At 36.1% G+C, this 16,863-nt stretch overlaps 1 protein-coding gene across 41 annotated transcripts in view; it reads left to right on the forward strand.

The window, feature by feature from the left end:
• SLMAP (sarcolemma associated protein) overlaps positions 1-16,863 on the forward strand; it is a 77,402-nt gene that overhangs the window by 41,983 nt on the left and 18,556 nt on the right. For 7 of the 41 annotated variants that reach the window (XM_059856429.1, XM_059856451.1, XM_059856453.1 and 4 more), the window contains 9 exons: positions 526-666; positions 1,297-1,434; positions 2,687-2,855; positions 2,941-2,991; positions 3,505-3,555; positions 7,050-7,112; positions 12,544-12,600; positions 15,970-16,053; positions 16,313-16,372. In XM_059856429.1, coding sequence (XP_059712412.1) covers positions 526-666; positions 1,297-1,434; positions 2,687-2,855; positions 2,941-2,991; positions 3,505-3,555; positions 7,050-7,112; positions 12,544-12,600; positions 15,970-16,053; positions 16,313-16,372 — 814 coding nt within the window. Of the gene's footprint in view, positions 1-525; positions 667-1,296; positions 1,435-2,686; positions 2,856-2,940; positions 2,992-3,504; positions 3,556-7,049; positions 7,113-12,543; positions 12,601-13,929; positions 14,067-15,719; positions 15,849-15,969; positions 16,054-16,312; positions 16,373-16,863 lie in introns of those variants that run through there. The other 34 variants (XM_059856441.1, XM_059856464.1, XM_059856443.1 and 31 more) reach the window with 20 other exon arrangements.

Consider the following 16,863-nt stretch of genomic DNA (forward strand, 5'->3'; position numbering starts at 1 on the left):
AGTGGCTGTTGTTTTCATTGCCCATAAGTCTTGCCTGATATTCATAATTACAAGTATGTGCTGCCCTGATTATTGTTTAGGCCACCTGTGTCTGCCTTGGATTTTAATTTTTATTTTATTTCTATTTCCTCTCAACTATCTACATTATAGAAACTTTTTCTGCAGGTCCTGTTTAAGGTCTTTCCTCTGGGACTTGTTTGTCCAGTTCTATTTCTCTTAGGCTTGACATTGTCTTAGCAGTGCCCAAAAAAAGTGCCATAATTCTCCTGTATCACAACTGACCACTGAATGTGTGTTGCTATACACACACTTCAAATGTCACTTACTTATACCCAGTCATGTACATTTGTTATGTACAGATCAGTGATCAAGAATCTTTGATCACTGATTTGTACAGAACATTTTCATATCTATCAGAAATTGCTAAACATTTTTTAATAGAACAGGCTTTATCACAGTCTAACTTATTTAATTTAATGAGCAAAATAGTAATTATTCTATCCTTGAATTATTTTGTATGTGCAGAATCAAACAGAAGACAGTATACGAAAAGAGCTTATAGCATTACAGGAAGACAAACACAACTACGAGACAACAGCCAAAGAGTCCCTGAGGCGGGTCCTTCAGGAGAAAATTGAAGTGGTCAGAAAATTATCTGAAGTGGAGGTACAGAATTTTCATGCCTGTTCTTCTGGAGGTGCTGAAATAGTTGTAACTACTGCTGTGTAAATCCCTGCTTTGTTGCTGTGTTATGTCAGTATCTGTTGTACTCTGCACTTGCAGGATATTAAGTAGTAGTGTTTATTTCTCCTGTTGGGCAGGACTAAGATTGTTAAACCATTAATGAGAACCTATTCTTTCAGCTCTTCCTTTTCTCCCTCCTTCAAAATTCATGATGCTGTCTTACTGAAGTTACTGTGTGTGGGACATACACAGGAAAAATGACATACATGCATTAAAAAATGCTGTAAGACCTTGTTTAAACTGCAGCATTTATGGAAATACACACTTGACCATAGGACAAAGTGTGCTTAAAGGAGCTTTACAATGAGCTTTTAAAAGAGTTAGACACTCTTTTGTAGTAAGATTTTCTGCCCTATAATAGCTCACATTATCCTCTTTTATTTCCTTTTTCTTTATCATTATTTGCTATATTCCCTTGGTCAAGAAGTTTCATAAAACTAGTTGGCATCCTGTGCATATATACTGCTTGGAAAAAATAGATCATCTGCAGTGTTTGGTAGTTCATTGTCTGTCTTTTGTTATTATTTATTGCATAATCATTCTGTCTTACAGCGGAGTTTAAGTAATACAGAAGATGAATGTACACACCTGAAAGAAATGAATGAACGGACTCAGGAAGAATTAAGGGAATTAGCTAATAAGTACAATGGAGCTGTAAATGAAATTAAAGATCTTTCTGACAAGCTAAAGGTAATGACAGAATTTCATCTGACTTAGGATAGAATAAATGTGATAAATGGAATAAATAAATAGAGTTTAATTTCTAATGTAGCTAACAAAAAAGTTAAGAAACTTGTTAAACAACAGTTAGCAATAGAAAGATGCACATCATCTACATTTTCTCTAGGTTAAGTTTTAGTGTAATTGAAACTGGCATCAGTTAAGTAACTTCCTAAAAAGCTTCCCTCTTCATTCACTTGGAAAGTTACCATATTTTTTGGGACTGAAATATATTATAATATAAAATTTTATGTAGTATAAAACTTTATATCTAACTGCTTTTATTTGGACTAAAAATTTTCAAACTAAACATCTGAAAGGTAAGAGGAATAAAAACTAGAATTAGAAATAAATTTGCATTTCATGGTGCCTCTTCGTGCAGTTACAACACACATAACTAGTCCACCATATTGTAATGTGGCTCATCTTGCTATCAAGTTTGATATTAAACTAAATATCTAAGTCTATGAATGAAGTAAATTAATATTTAAGGTCCTTTGTGCTGGAGAACAGAATAATCACTTTATGGTAAAGCCTGTTCTCCAAGAGTCTCCAATCTAGGTAAGTAGGAGTTGTGGAAGAGGAAGGTAATGGTGTTGTCTCTGGAGACCTGAGACAGTTGCTGCATTTGTCTTGGATAAGTACTGGAATTGGAACCTAGCTTCCTAGTTCAGGACCTCAGAGAAATTTTTCTTTCCATATTAAAGCATTAAATTGCTGCTCTTAAGGCAGTTGGTTTCCCAGTAATGGGTTGATCGCTGATGATGAGTATGCCCAGAAGGATCAAACCTGAAATTTATTACCTTGTTTTGAGGGAGGAGACAGTTTAAAACTTATCTTCTTGAGATTCAGCGAGGAAAAAGATGTGGGTTGCCATGAAGGTGGTCTGAGCAGTGTACATTCAATTTCAGAAGGGTTCTTGGGGTTTTGATTGACTTGAGATGCTGGAGACTTTGGGCATTTCTTAGTTCTAAGGCCCTTTACTGTTGCTGTTAAATTTATGTTCCTCAGTCAAAAAGTTGCTTCAGATATTTTGAGATTTTATCAGTTTACTTGTAGTGGAATTTGTATAAAAGTAATAGATTTTCTTTCTTTTCATTTTTTAAATCTGATTAGCTGAGAAAGTGACTAATGTACATTTAGTTACATAAAAAAACAAGAAGATCTATTCTTCCACATGTTAATTTTGATTTTTTTGGATTTGAAAAATCTTTTGGAGCAGGTAGCAGAAGGAAGACAAGAAGAAATCCAGCAAAAAGGACTGGCTGAGAAAAAGGAATTGCAGCATAAAATAGATGAAATGGAAGAAAGAGAGCAAGAGCTTCAAGCAAAAATAGAAGCTTTGCAGGCTGATAATGACTTCACCAATGAGCGGCTGACTGCTTTACAAGGTTAGTCAATAGCGGGGAAAGAACTTTGATTATTTGTTTTGCTTTAAATCTGTGAAATACCTTTTTCTTGGACTTCTGTTTACAGTACGGTTAGAACACCTGCAAGAGAAAACTCTTAAAGAACACAACAGCTTAGGTAGGTGTGATCAATTTCTTGTTTCAAGCTGGTTTCCGCGTTTGCTGTTCCCTTACGTTTGTTACGATGATCTCGTGGTCTCGGTGTCTGGCAGGAGAGTTCCGAGTCCCCGTTCCCCCAGCAGGGAGCTCTGCTGGCTCCGTGTCGGGGCAGGGCCGGCAGAGGGCGCTGCTGCTGCGGGTGTTCGCTCCGGCCCGGGCTTGGCGGGGCCTTGGAGCCGTTAGATTAAAACGCATTTTATAACACATTTTATAACATATTTTATATCCATCTCTACACACGTGTATGTGTGTAATAGCCAGTCGTTCTTTGGCGTTAATAACCTCTTAGACGTTTGAACAAACAGCAGCATCGTGTCTAGCAGGAAACACATCAAACTGGTTTGTGTGATTAGGTACTTGTGAAGAGGTGGTATGAAAAGCCAGGTACATTGCAAAATGCTGTGTTTATAAAGAAACAAAGCCCAAAACATTTTTTTTTTATTCCAAAAATAATGCCCTTTCTTAATCCTAGGCATACAAGTTGACGACTTCATACCTAAAATTAATGGGAGCACAGAGAAAGGTAGTGTATCTGAGGGCTACCTTTTGTCTTATGGTTATGTTTGAAAATGAACAAATTCAAAATGTTCTCTAAAGTTTTGCTTGGATTTTTTTCTCTTTGCAAATGAATTTGTCCACTCCTGACCAGCTTTTTTTTTTTTTTTTTTTTTTTTTTTTTTTTTTTGTGTATACTTCCAGTCACAATGTTTTGAGAAAGTTCTGTAAAATACAACAAAGCCACTTGGATGCTGTCTCTTTTTGTTGGTTTTTTTTTTTTTAATTTGTGATGTGTTGTCGCTGCAATCAATAGGACTCTACTGATTTAATGTTGTCAGAGTTGTGACACAAGAAAGTGGAGAACTCATTGTTTTTCCTTTTATTTTTCCCTTGCAACACATAGACATACAGTGTTTTTCTGGTAAAGTTGGGTATGATAAGTAAAGTGAGCAAAACCTATTTTTTCATAAGTTTAATATGAAAAGTGTGAGTATATAAAATTTATAAACAATGAAAACTGACTTTTAAAAACCTCAGAAGTATCTTTATGTGAAGCAGGAATTAATGCAGATTGAATTAAGTGATAGGATTTTTTAAAGGCCAGTTAGTGCCAAATATTTTAGCTCATGTGTCTTAACATACACAAAGTTTTTTGAGTGAAATTGTCCAATATCACATATAGCAAAAAGTATTCCAATTATGATTCCACATTGTTTAATTGGCTGAGATATATTTGTCCTCCTATGTAAATTTAATTTTTTTTCCTTGATGTAGCTTGCTTCTACAGTCTGAGGGATGGTGGTAGCATTGGTTTGAAGGTTCAGGGACACATATAGAGAACTCAGGGTTTTAACCAATATTCACAGTGTTTAGGGACTCCTGTATTTATATTTTTGAAACAGAATTTTAGAGCTCCATATGCATATTTGTAAATTATGAGGTTCTTAACTAGGGAGACCAATAACAAAATCAAAAGTTAATCATGACATAGCCTCCTTATGGGAGCAGGAGGAGAGCTCTCTTAAACACCTACAGGAGCTGCACTAAAGGCTCCCCCAGAGCTCAGAGTACTGGTTGCTCCTGAGTGTCTTAGCATTTTGGGCATGTAGCTCTGGTGCATCCTGAGCTTAGCAAGCAGGACATGCAATGTTTCTTCCCACTTCTCTACACTGCCATGAGATTTGATTTTTATATAGATTCATCCATCTTGCTGATGCCTAATTTTAGGTTGGTAATAGCTTAATATTGGATAGAATGTTTAAGAAATAGATCTGCTTTTCTCTTTTTTTAAACTAGAGCTAATTTGACACATTTTGTAAAAACTTTTGAGCTCTAACTTCAAATATAAATTATTTTACAGAGGAGTGATTTATGACATGATACTAGGTTTGATTTCTTTTTTAAATAAACACTGTTTGTTTTAAAATTGTTGGTAGAAGTGTCATTTGAGATTTTAAATACTGATACCTTTTATGAGTCCAAATTTTAAAATTGCCCATTTAGAAATCATTGTGTGATTATAATAAATATCATTGTATTACTGAACCTCACTTTTTTGGTCAAAGGTGGAGAAGCAATCCCTTTTGGACTTATTTTGGGTTGTACAAGAGTCAGTGTCATCTGAATTGATACATGACAAGATAGATTCCTCCGCCCTATGAGTAACAGTGGAACTTGTATTTAAACCTGGAAGTTTTAGGAAGCTTTTGGCCAGGTTATTTTCCTTTGAGTACAGACAATATATAACTGCTCATTCAAGTTCTCTTTCTGTGTGTTTATACAATCTATCACCTTTTTTGTCATGCACATACCATGCTCTTTCATTATTCCGTATTTTAGTGCAGCTTTTCATTTTTCTGTCAGTTGTACATTTTTCTGCATCTCTGCCATACCTGATCATCCCCATTTCTCTGGCATTTTACAGCTTGCTACCCTGTGTTCTCTTCATGACAGTCTGTGCCTTTTGCATCTTCCAGCCCCTTATGTAGCCCTTGTATGACAGATGGGCAGTTATTTGCTCTGTCAGATTTTGGATTTTGTTCTCTTAAAAGCAGCAGGAAGCAGTTACTGCTGGGTTTTTTGGGGTTTTGTTTTGGTTTTTTTTTTTGTTTTGTTTTGTGGGGGGTTTTTGGGGTTTTGTTTGGGGTTGTTTGGGTTTGGGGTTTTTGGTTGTTTTTTGGGGGGATTTTGCTTGTTTGTTTTGTTTTTTGTTGGTTGGTTGGTTTTTTTGGTTTTTTGGTTTGTTTTTTTTTTTTGCCATGTAGTTCTGCATTATTTTAAAGAGCTAAGAATTTTGGGTTTATAATACAGATTAAACAACTTTGGGAATGAAAGAGGAAAGTTGTAAAACCCATGTAAAATCAGTATGCTTTAAAAAATTCTTTTGTCTCTCTTTCTCTCAAAGTGTGTGCACAGGCACACTACCTGGCCATGACAAGAATAATGGTTTACATTGCTTTTTTCTGTGGCTGTAGCATTCAAGAGCTGTATTCAGAGTAGAGGAACTAAGAACTAGAAGAACTAAAGCCTCTCCAGAGGCATTTAATTAAAAAAGTGGATCAGGATGATGGTTAAGCATTCATTTTCTCTCATTGGATATGTGGAAAAGAGGAACTTATTGGTGCAGCAAGCCCCTGATAAAAGCTGTGTAGAACTAAATTGTTTCCAAAAGTGGTATTTTTCTCAGTGTGTTGCACTACACCTGGCTTTCATTTTCAAATTTTGTGAGCCAGATATTGTATGAAGAAGATAAGAGAAATTTGTATACAGTCACTTAGAGGACCAGGTAAAAATGAAAAGAAAGAAAAAAAGGAAATTTAAATGTGGAAAATAAATTTTACAGCCATGGTGCTGTTTTTTAAAAGCTCTGTCCTTGTGGGTTAAAAAAAGTTTATTTTTTAGAGTAATTTGAGATACAGTAAAACTTAGCAGTTGAACTTCTGATATCAGAGCTAATGATTGATTGAGCGGTTTGGTTAGAATATAGCACATTCTGCAGGTTTATACTAGTGCCAGCCTTTTCCCCCTGCTGGACTCATGGTCAAAGGATTTTTGAGGTTCTTCAGAAAGGAAGTGTTTGCACCTTGAAGAGATGCAGGATTCTGATGGAGTTGGGAGCTGAGCAAGGACTTGAGTAAACCTGGGAACAGAGCCCAGTTTTGGGAACTCTGCTGCAGAACTGTCTTTTCAAAGTGAAACTGTTTAATGAAAAACTTTTAAAATACCCTTTTAAAGCTAATAACAATGCTGATGAGTATAGGTTAAAAACGTGTTTCTTTTGAAAATGCAGCTAAAGTACTTCTTTCTTCTGATCAGCTTAAAAGAGTAATCTATTTCCTAGTATCATTCAGACATCATTTCAATTTCATGTCTTGTCTGCTTGCATATTAACTCAGATTTGATTCAAAAGTCCATCGTGAATACACTGACAAATATTGTTAATATGCCTTTCAAATTTTTTGTTGCATCAATTTGAAAATGGTAAGAAGATGTAAACTGAAGTGTTTCTTTCTCTACTAGAGCACTTTCTTTCAAAGAGTGGAGGGGACTGCACTTTTATTCATCAGTTCATAGAATGTCAGAGTGAGTACAAGAGTGTTCACATTTGCTTTAAAAACAACAGAAAACACAGAAAAGGTGGATGAAACCAGAATTTGTCACTGCTACTTAATATTTCTGTAGTAGCAGAAATTTTCTAAGCAAAGAATTGTGGTATTAAGCAGGTGTAATAGAATGTCTTTGCTCTTGCAAAGTGATGGTCACATTGTCTCTTCTCAGTCCATCCATCATTGTGCCCTGACCAACAAAAGGGTGGTGATCTTGCCACATGGTGTTTAAACCTGAGTGTAATTTTTCACCTGTTACAAATTCAGTTGAAACCTGTCAGTTTAAGCAAACATCACAGTCAGCAAAGGACAGAGAATGAGGTGCCTTTTCACATACCTGTAATTTATCTGATCATTTAAGGCCTTACACATTCTTCAGGCTAGTTGTAACAAAAGAACAGAAGGGAAAACAAGTCCATAGTTGGTATGTGAAAATGCAAGAGACTGTTTTTAGAAAAACAGAAAATTGCATACCAGTCTTGAGAAAGATGTGTTATTCTGGAATGTGAAATGTGTTTTTCAAAGCAAATGCTTTTGAAAATGAGTAATGAAACAGCACTGTTTGCATATCTATAATTAAAGAAAAACTGAAGATATTTATACTTTTTGCCTACTGAAAGAAAAATGTCATTAGAATGAAGAGAAGCCAAGTGCTATTAAACTTCAAGAAAACCAGGGATTTTTTTGCTTCAGAGTTTATAGAAATTATGTACCTAAAATTGAGCAGGGAAGCATTTAGAAGCAGGATCATTTTTGACATTATGGCCATTGGAGTCTTTCCTCTCAAACTTTCATGAGGAAGGGCAGCAGACTTGTTTGATTTTACTGCTTGTGATCCAGATTACAGTGCCATAAGCCAAATGACTTAATACTGCTAATGTTTATATAAGAAAATTTAAACTTCATTTATTTCAAAAATGGTTTTTAAAAAAAAATTAATAACTGGTAGCTGTCTTCTGTAAGGCTGCAGTTTAAAATCATTCTAAATGTTGCTAAGATCTTGTATAAATCTTCTTTTTTCAGTACACAGAAATGAAGTTAAATGCTTGAGTAAACATTTTTCTTGTCTAGAACATGAAGAGCACCCTGTATAATATTCAAATACAAATTGGTTGCCTGTTTTCATTGTTTGGATGTTAGCTTAACCTATTTTGGCCAAACTTAGGTTAGTATCACTTCTGCAAACTAAACATGATCAGTCCTGTCACTATTGAGAAGGAAAAGTGATCAACAGTATCTAGTAAAATATTCCAAGATGTTAAAGAAGTACTAATAACAGTAAAATTAACATCAGTGGATTTATGCTTACCCTTTCTCAAGATTTTGAAAGCTACAGTGAAAACACTGCAAGGCCTTGACTGCTTCATTTCTAAAGGAATGAATAGGGTTCAAAAGAGTGCAGTATTTTGCATTTTTTATGACAGTGTAAGTTTTTACTCTCACATCAAGAAAAATTCCATATCATTGACTCTTTTGTTTCTTCTTGGACTGAAAGTTTGCCTTTTCCACATTCAAATATGTTTCATCAGGCCTCACAATATCATGAGGTTAAAAACTGCAAACTGTAGGATCTGGTCTTTGCCTTTTGAATGTAAATGCTGCCCTTCAGTCCTACTCCTGTTCTTTGCTCTGTGTAGCATCAAGAGTTGGGGACTCCTGGGGCAAAAAATCAGTTCCAGAGACTGTCAGGAAATCAAGTTTTAAAGCATACAGCAAATGGTGTAGAACAATATCATACAGACTGGCAATAGAGAGCAGGAATATGTAGCTCATCATGTGGTAGTATGTTGGGGTTTTGCCCAGGGGCTTAAGTACTGAGAGGGGAGCAGGTTTCTTACTTAAACAATAATGATGTAATAAAAATCCCAGAAACCAGCTGGTTTGTAAAATTCAGCTTCTGTAGATTTTTAAAGGTGTTATGTAATTATTTATTTTTTTTAAGCTCAATGCACTCACAATACCATCCAGTAACGTGTCTTGACCTCTAACATCTGTGGAGTGTTATGAAATCTGGCTCTGAATGATCTGGGAAGTCTCTTACTTTCTGGTCATTACATCCAGTTCACTTGTTGCTCATTCCATAGCTTTTTTTTTTGATAACCACTGGTCAAAATCAGTGATATGAAGAGCAGAAGTCATGGTGCTTCTTTTTGATCAGTACATGATATGCATTATTGGCAAAAATGTGATGATGTATAGACCAAAGTGGGATTTGTTGCCCTTCTAACTTCCTGTCTTTCTTTCCAGTCTAACCCTTCTTTATTTGTGTCCTTTTTTCCCCCCTTACTTTGTGATTTTTGCATTTGATTTTAAATGCAAGTCAACTTCCTTCTTTTCACCAAGCTGATTTTTGCAGATTTATTAATAGTAGTTTTTGGGTGGATTGAATGAATTGAATTATTTTTAACTTTTCCTTTGACCTGCAGGTGTCTAAGTTAAAGCTGTTTAGTGTCGCTTTTTTCAGATGGTTGGACATTTGTGCATTGAGGGACATGTTTTTTTATTGGTTTTCAAACCTGGACTACTTCAAAGACTGTTTTGATGCCAAAATATTAATGTAGAGGGGCCATGTTAGTTAAATGATAACTGTAATGTTAACAGACCTTGGTTATTATATTGCACATAGTGATAGGCAACCTAAATCTAAAATTGAGAATACGGGAAATGCCTAAAACGCTAAAGGAAATCTGGCTTTAAGCTGCAAAAGAAAATGTGAATTATCTTAAGGACTAACTGAAAGCTTAACTTCACAGCAGATTGTGTCAGTAAAAACGTTACTATTAACTAACATTACATATATCTACCTCTCTGCTTTCTGTTAAGTAGGGACTGGATAGCAGGAAAGCTAAAGTTCTTTTGTGCCAGAAATTCAAGCTAAGATCCTTACCCTAATTTCTATTTTGGCAGCCAAGATTGCGTGTCTTGATTCAGGGAAAGCACTAATTGATTTAAAAACCAACTAGGTTTATGAATTTTTCTGAAATAGTAAACTTTTAAAATGCAGAGATTTGAAAAAGCTGTTTTAAAGAAGACATCTCTTTATCTTTTTTCTCCTCATTTTCCCCTCATTTTTAGTGACTAGGGTGGTAACAGTGAAAAATAAGGTTCTATGGAGTTTGGTGATACCAACATCCAATTTTCTGTTTTTTCTAAAATCCCATATCTCTATTATCTAAATACCAGCATGCTGAATTAATCTATTTTTTGTTGGCTTATGCCATGTATTAATGGTAGCATTCTTGAAACACAGAGAATGTTCACTTGTTCTGAAAGTCAGGAGAGCTGTCAGTCACCAAGTGTAAAACACTGGCTGGGCCAGCTTTGGGGCAGGCTGGGCAGAGCCTTGTGTGCTCCTGCTCAAGGTCTTGGCTGCAGAAACAGTGCCAAGGATGTACCTTTTGTACAAATGGTCAAAATTTGAGTTGGAGTTTGAGTTTGGAAAACATCTCTGTCAAGAAGGGTCATTTCTGTTTTGTCTTGCAGTTATTCAGGGTTTAACAGTTACTGAATGGTGAAAGCTAAAAGGTGCATCAATTCATAATGCTAAATTTTCTTCTGTAAGCTGATTCTAGAAGCCTATTTTAAGCTAGCAGTCTAGCATGGTTGAGGTGTTACCCCTTCAGCTCAAGCAGTTCAAAGCTGCTTGGTTTTGTGCTCAGCTGTTTTATTCAGACCTACAGGGAGAATTCCTCAGTTTTTTTCCTTGCTGCCTTCCCTTCCTTCCCCTCTTCCAGCCACGGCTGAGCACTGGAATAATCTATGAAACTGGAATAATATATGAAGACTTTTGTTTAGATTTATTTTATTTTAAAATGGAAGAGGACTCATGGTATCACTTGAACTCCTGACTTGTGGCTGCCAGTAATTTGATTCCCTCCACAGTGCTTTCCTCAGTCTAGGCAGTCATTCTCACCAGCTCTGAGGAACTTGAGGCTGTTCTGAACTTGGATGATGAGTGATGTCCTACAGTTGTTTGAGACCTAAAGCCAGTCCTGAAAATCCAGTGTGCTGTTCCATGTGTTTCTGAAGCAGTGTTAGTAAAATGTTACATTAATGCAGAATAATATTTGTAGATACAAGTAGGTGGAGAGAACATCTCTTTTCCACTGGCCTATCTGTCTGTGTGGGAGAGGGCAGAGTACAGGACAACTTTTTTGGCTATGAAAACCTTTCTTCAGACTTGGGGCATTTTGTCTGAAAGTTTGTCTGCCATCTAGGTTTGTACAAGATCTCTCCTCCCAGATCTTCTCCTGCATCTGTCCTTAGATTGTCATATTTGCAGCAACATTCCATCAGAGAAGAAGGGGGACAAGTTAATCTTCAGAGATACTTGAAGATGAAAAAGCTTCAAGTGAAGTTTTTTGGGTTTTGTATTTTGCTTCTAATTTGAAGAGGATTTACTGTCATCCAGCTTCTTTAGTCTGAGCTCTCCTGTTTGTGCTGTTCATTCAGCCTTCTCTGTGTCTGTTTCCTGTTGACAGCACATGGGGTATCCAGCAAACTGCATTCCCTGCCTGGTTATCAGGGATCTGACAGGGAGACCACGGAGGGGAGGCAGAGGCAGCTTCTCAAGCCTGATATTTCAGGGACTAACAGCTTTCAACATGGACTAAACTGTAAAATCTGCTGCATAGAAATCAAGGATGTGATCTCTAAGATGGGATCCTCAATTCTTCTGTGTTTGTATTGCTTCTTAAGGAATTAGAAATAATGAAATCTCATCTGCAAAAAGAAATGAATTATTCAACAGTTTGGTTTTTTTTTCAGTGTTCTTCATTAATCCAGTCCTGTTCTTCCCTTGATGTTCTTGTTTACCTTCATATCCTAGCATGAGTTAGGATGAAGTTAGCAATCTAGCCTCAAATTCCACTTCTGAGATTTTTGTGCACCTCACATACATGAGTAGACTTCTCTAAAGTAGACTTTGAATAAAAATTCCATTTTTTTTATTAGCCGTTGTGGTGTGGGGGGACTTCTCTATTGCTGTTTTACTGTGGTGCATTTCTGGATTTTGGCTGTGTTGGGTGGATGTCTGTTTCATGCAACCAGCTCTTCAAATTCCTCTTTTGATAACTAAACCTGAAAAATGTGTTAATTATTTGTTGCTTCCGATTAGGTTTTTTTTTTTTTTTTTTTTTTTTAAAGTACATAAAATAATTTTTCTAAATTCTCATTAGTGAACTGCAGCATTATGTAAGTTAATAAGGAGAAATAATTATGCACTGTATCACAAAGTTCTGGTAGGCTTGTGTTCTCTGTTTCATTATTCCTTGCCAGAATAAAGTTTTTGTTCAAGGCTGAGTAGGAAGTAATATTATCAGCTTTTAATTTGGTCATGGAATGTACTCTACGTAGATGCGTGCAGGGAAAATTTGAGCTTGGAAAGTAACACTTATTTTGTTTGGCAGACAAGATCATAGATGAAGGACATCTAACCAAAGTGGAAGAAACAAAGCTTTTGAAAGGTTAGACTTCTGGATTATTTAACTGTTTTTGAAGCATGCTTCTTCTGTCACTCAGTGCATGTTCTGTGTTAAGCCAGCAGTTTGAGTTTTATTGAATACGCATTTGAAGGGAAATTCAATAAAGGGGAGGGAAATTGTTTGCTGAACTCTACTCCAAATACTATTGTAGGCTAAAACGTTTTAATGGAAACCAGTTTTGAAGATTGAGTGCATGAAATACTAGTCTCAGTATTGACTGAGTTCTTACTTGAATATGCATTAAAAAAAAAAGGTTGATTTTGTAAATTCAATTCAAGCTTTAGTGCTTGCATGAATTCCAAATGGGATTTTGGTTTTATTATAGGGCTACACAGAAATAATGTTTGGGGTCATTTTAGAGTTTTAAATAAAAGTGTATTTTAATTTGACTGTTTTCTATCTTATCTCATAACTTTAAGTATTAACCTCCTAAATGTGTCTTTTTCAAGTAAAATCTATCTGTGCCTCTCCAACTCTTTTCTCTAATGTATAAAGTAAGTTAAATTAAAGGAGCTAATTCAAAAAGACTTGTCAAGGAACAGTCCTTCTTACCTTACAATGCCAAGGTCAGGATTGCTAACAAGTGTGCAGGTCAATATTTCTCAAGTGTCTAATAATCTAAGATTGTTTGGACTTGCAGGCTCACTCCTCGCTTGCAGCTTTTTATTCATGTCTGGACATACTGCCTCAGTTCTTTACCCTCTGAGCTTCTGCAAAGTGTTGTTTTGTTGAACAAATGTTAGTTTGCTAAAAGGTCCAGTGTTTTAGAGACATTTTAATTTCTCTTCTCTTCCTTTAATGCGTGGAATGGCACCTTTAACTCCTTTCTGTATGTGAGGAAGCTATAGACAAGGTGCCATATTTGGCAAAAGAATGCATACAATAACTGTAATGTAACACTTGCATGCCCCTTCCATTGCAAAGCTCTGAGCTATTTTTAGTGTTTGGTAATATATTCTAACTCATCAAGTATGATGTCAACACATTTTAATACACTTTATCACTTTGGCTATATTTATTCAGCTCAGTTTTATTATGGGAAATAGGAACAACTGCTGTGATATAATATAGTGCAGGAAAGAGTTTTGTGCTTATGACTCTGGTTCTAGAATAGGAAGCAGGTTTCTAATAATTTGTCTTCTGCTGTTTCACATGTAGAAGTGGTGCATCTTTTCTCTGGTGCCTCATCTTTTGTGCCTTGTTTCAGAAGGGGGAGGGCAGGAGGGGGGAAGAAGCTGGTGTACCAAGGGTGGGTGGGAGGGAAGCATATAAGGGGGTGCTGTGGGAGAGAGAATTAATTCAGTGGTTGGAACTCGCACTGTTCCTCCCATTTTGCACAGAGCAGGGAAGCAGTATTTCCATGGATGCCCAGATATGGTAAAGTTAGTTGGATGTGGATCTTGCTCAGCTTATTGCTTCTGGATCGGCCACTAATAAAAGTGACATGGGTGAGGCTTTTAGGTTATATTTTTCTTAATAGCTAAAAAAAAATCATGTATTGGCTTAGTAATTATTACAGTTTTAGTGACAATCCTGTGAGCTTGGTTCTATATGATAGTGTAAAATGTTTTGATTTGAAACAACTGTAGATATTAGTTAAAAACCTTATTCCTAAAAATAAGAAAGATCTCTTTTTGTTTTAGTAAAGAACCACCCATCCCCAAAGATTAAGTTTTTAGCTACAGGTAATCATTATGGATTTTGAAGTCTGCTAAAATGGGAATTGTGTTTGTAGTACCTGCCAGGTCTCAGCCTCTAGTGTGCTTTAACTATACTGGTGCTTTTCCCCTTCCTCTTCTCCAGTGATTTCGGTTGTGTTAGGGTGGGAAGAGTCTTGCTCTTCACCAGCTGCCTTCTTTCTACTTGCAGCCTTCTGTTTCATGTATAAGTGGATGTTAACCTGGCACAGAGTTATAGAAAACTTTTCATGTTAGATTAAGAAACTTTGTGGGTTTTTTTCTATTCACCTGTCCGCGTTCTGTCATGTTCATTTCCTCATGCAGCCACGCAGATTGTCTCCAGTTTCCTCTTCTTTTGTTCTGGGGGGAAGTTAGTTCTGTGTGTTCTCTTGTTATTTGAAAAGATGTCTTATTATTCCCTTGGTTTTTACTTATTTTCATACACTAACCCTCTTGTATAACACGATTTATTTATTGATGTGCTTCTTTCTTCCCATGTCCTGGTACTTCATTGTTGCATGCACGTTATCTGTGTGTGGTGAAATTATTTGTGTTCCCTGTGCTTTTCTCCATGGATGGGAGATGTCTGTGTACTGGGAATGCTGTATTGACCCCTTTTCATATCATGTCTCTGCCTGGAACTTGAGACTCAGAGGAAACCTCTGTTAACCAGCAGGTGGGCAACAGAGCTCTGAATAGGCAGCCAAGAAAGATTTCATTTTGCATAACCTCACCTGCATGTTGGTGACAGTTCCTTGCTGACAGACCTGCTGGGTTAGCCCACACCAGAGATGGTGTGGCCTTTTCAGTGGACCTATCAGAACTAAACCAAAATTGTTATTTAAGAAAAATTTTTAAAAATTTATTTCAGTCATGTATAATATTTAGACTTGGAGTCAGGGGTGATTCTGTGTGGGACAAAGATGCACTAGTGTAATTAAATCCCCTTGATTTTGAAAATATTGGTCTCCACTAAAAATCTAGAACTGGGGAAAAAAACCCAACAACAAAAAAAATCCAGCAAATAAGAAAAAAAACCCAACCAAAACTGTGTGCCTTCACTAAGCTGCATGTAATAAAGGGCTGAATTATATATGAACAGATATTTCATGACAGTAATTTTTTTGTGGGAGCAACATACACTGTTTCTCTTAATACAATTTAAACCGAAAGTTCTTTCTAGAAACTAATGTATTAATTTATATTGCTGTGGTTCTTTAATGGTTCACACCATGCTTCTTTTGAACAGTACGGTATGTACAAGACTTGTTATTGTGTAATTTGTCCAAAATATTGAAACACAGTTTTATTCTTTACAGCAGTTTCTTTGACTTGCTACAGTATCTGCATTGTTCTAGTTTTCTTTTCTTATTTGTTTGCTGATTGAATCAGCTTTTGCACAGTTCCAGCTGGCAAGAGCACAGCATTAACCCAGGTTCAAGCTGTGCACGAGGCGATTGCATCCCTTATTAGAGGCTGGGCTGGGTTAATGATTCCAGGGATGCGGAATCCATTTTAGCCCAGACTTGCTAAGAAATAAGCACCCAGCAGGTTTTTAACTGTTTCTTGAATCAAGTTGTTTTCTATTAACATTTAGCAGTAGTTTGGTGTACAGGAGAAATTATGAACAAAGCATTTATTGATTGTAGTTGCTTTTCCTTGTCTCTTGCAGAGAACCAAGCACGAGTTAAAGAATCGAACGATTTGTCTGACACCCTTAGCCCAAGCAAGGAAAAAAGCAGTGACGACACTACAGGTAAGAGTTTAATTGAGATTTCTGTGACCTCTAATTAGTTTGAATTAAATCTAGGTAATCATGAGCATTTCCTTAAAAGGTGGAGTATGTTATACAGAGTTAGAGACAAGCTTAGAGTGGTGTTGTCTATTTTGTGGCTTCATAATTTGACTCTTGTAAATTGAGAAGGACATAAAATCTTCTTTCCGTGTAAAGAATGTGTATATGAGAACTGTCTGCAGTCTGCCTGCTCTCTGAAAGGTGTGGGGTTTCTTTTTAGATGCTCAAATGGATGACCAAGATCTAAATGAACCTATTGTCAAAGTAGCTCTTCTAAAAGGTAAACAAATTTACTTTTGCAATTTCAGATGCATAATCTGTATATGTAATCTTTTTATCTACCTGCTTTTTATCAAATAATAAAAATATAGTTTAAATAGAATGCTGGAATTCAAAAATGTTAATCATGCAGTATGGAAGAGTTAAATTTAAATGTTAGTAATGACTCCTTTGGGTGATATAAAAACCTACTTTTGAGTGTTGCTATAGAAATCATCTGTGTATAAAGGTAAATCTCTGTACTCAGCAACACTGTTCTGGGAATTTACATGTTACCACTTTGACTTGAGAATTAGAGTCAGCACACATTTAAGATTATAGCTGTGGAGAGATTCTTCCACCACTGACATTTTTCAAGCATTGTCAAATTTTACTTGCATAGCTTCCATCACTGTCAGAAATGCTTCTGTTAGTTTGCAGCTGATGGGTTAATCAAAACAAGACTTCAGATTTTCTTTTTTAACCCAATCAAGATTGGAAGTTTGTATTATA

Source organism: Haemorhous mexicanus, chromosome 11, assembly GCF_027477595.1.
Source record: "Haemorhous mexicanus isolate bHaeMex1 chromosome 11, bHaeMex1.pri, whole genome shotgun sequence".
Taxonomy (NCBI): Eukaryota; Metazoa; Chordata; class Aves; order Passeriformes; family Fringillidae; genus Haemorhous; species Haemorhous mexicanus.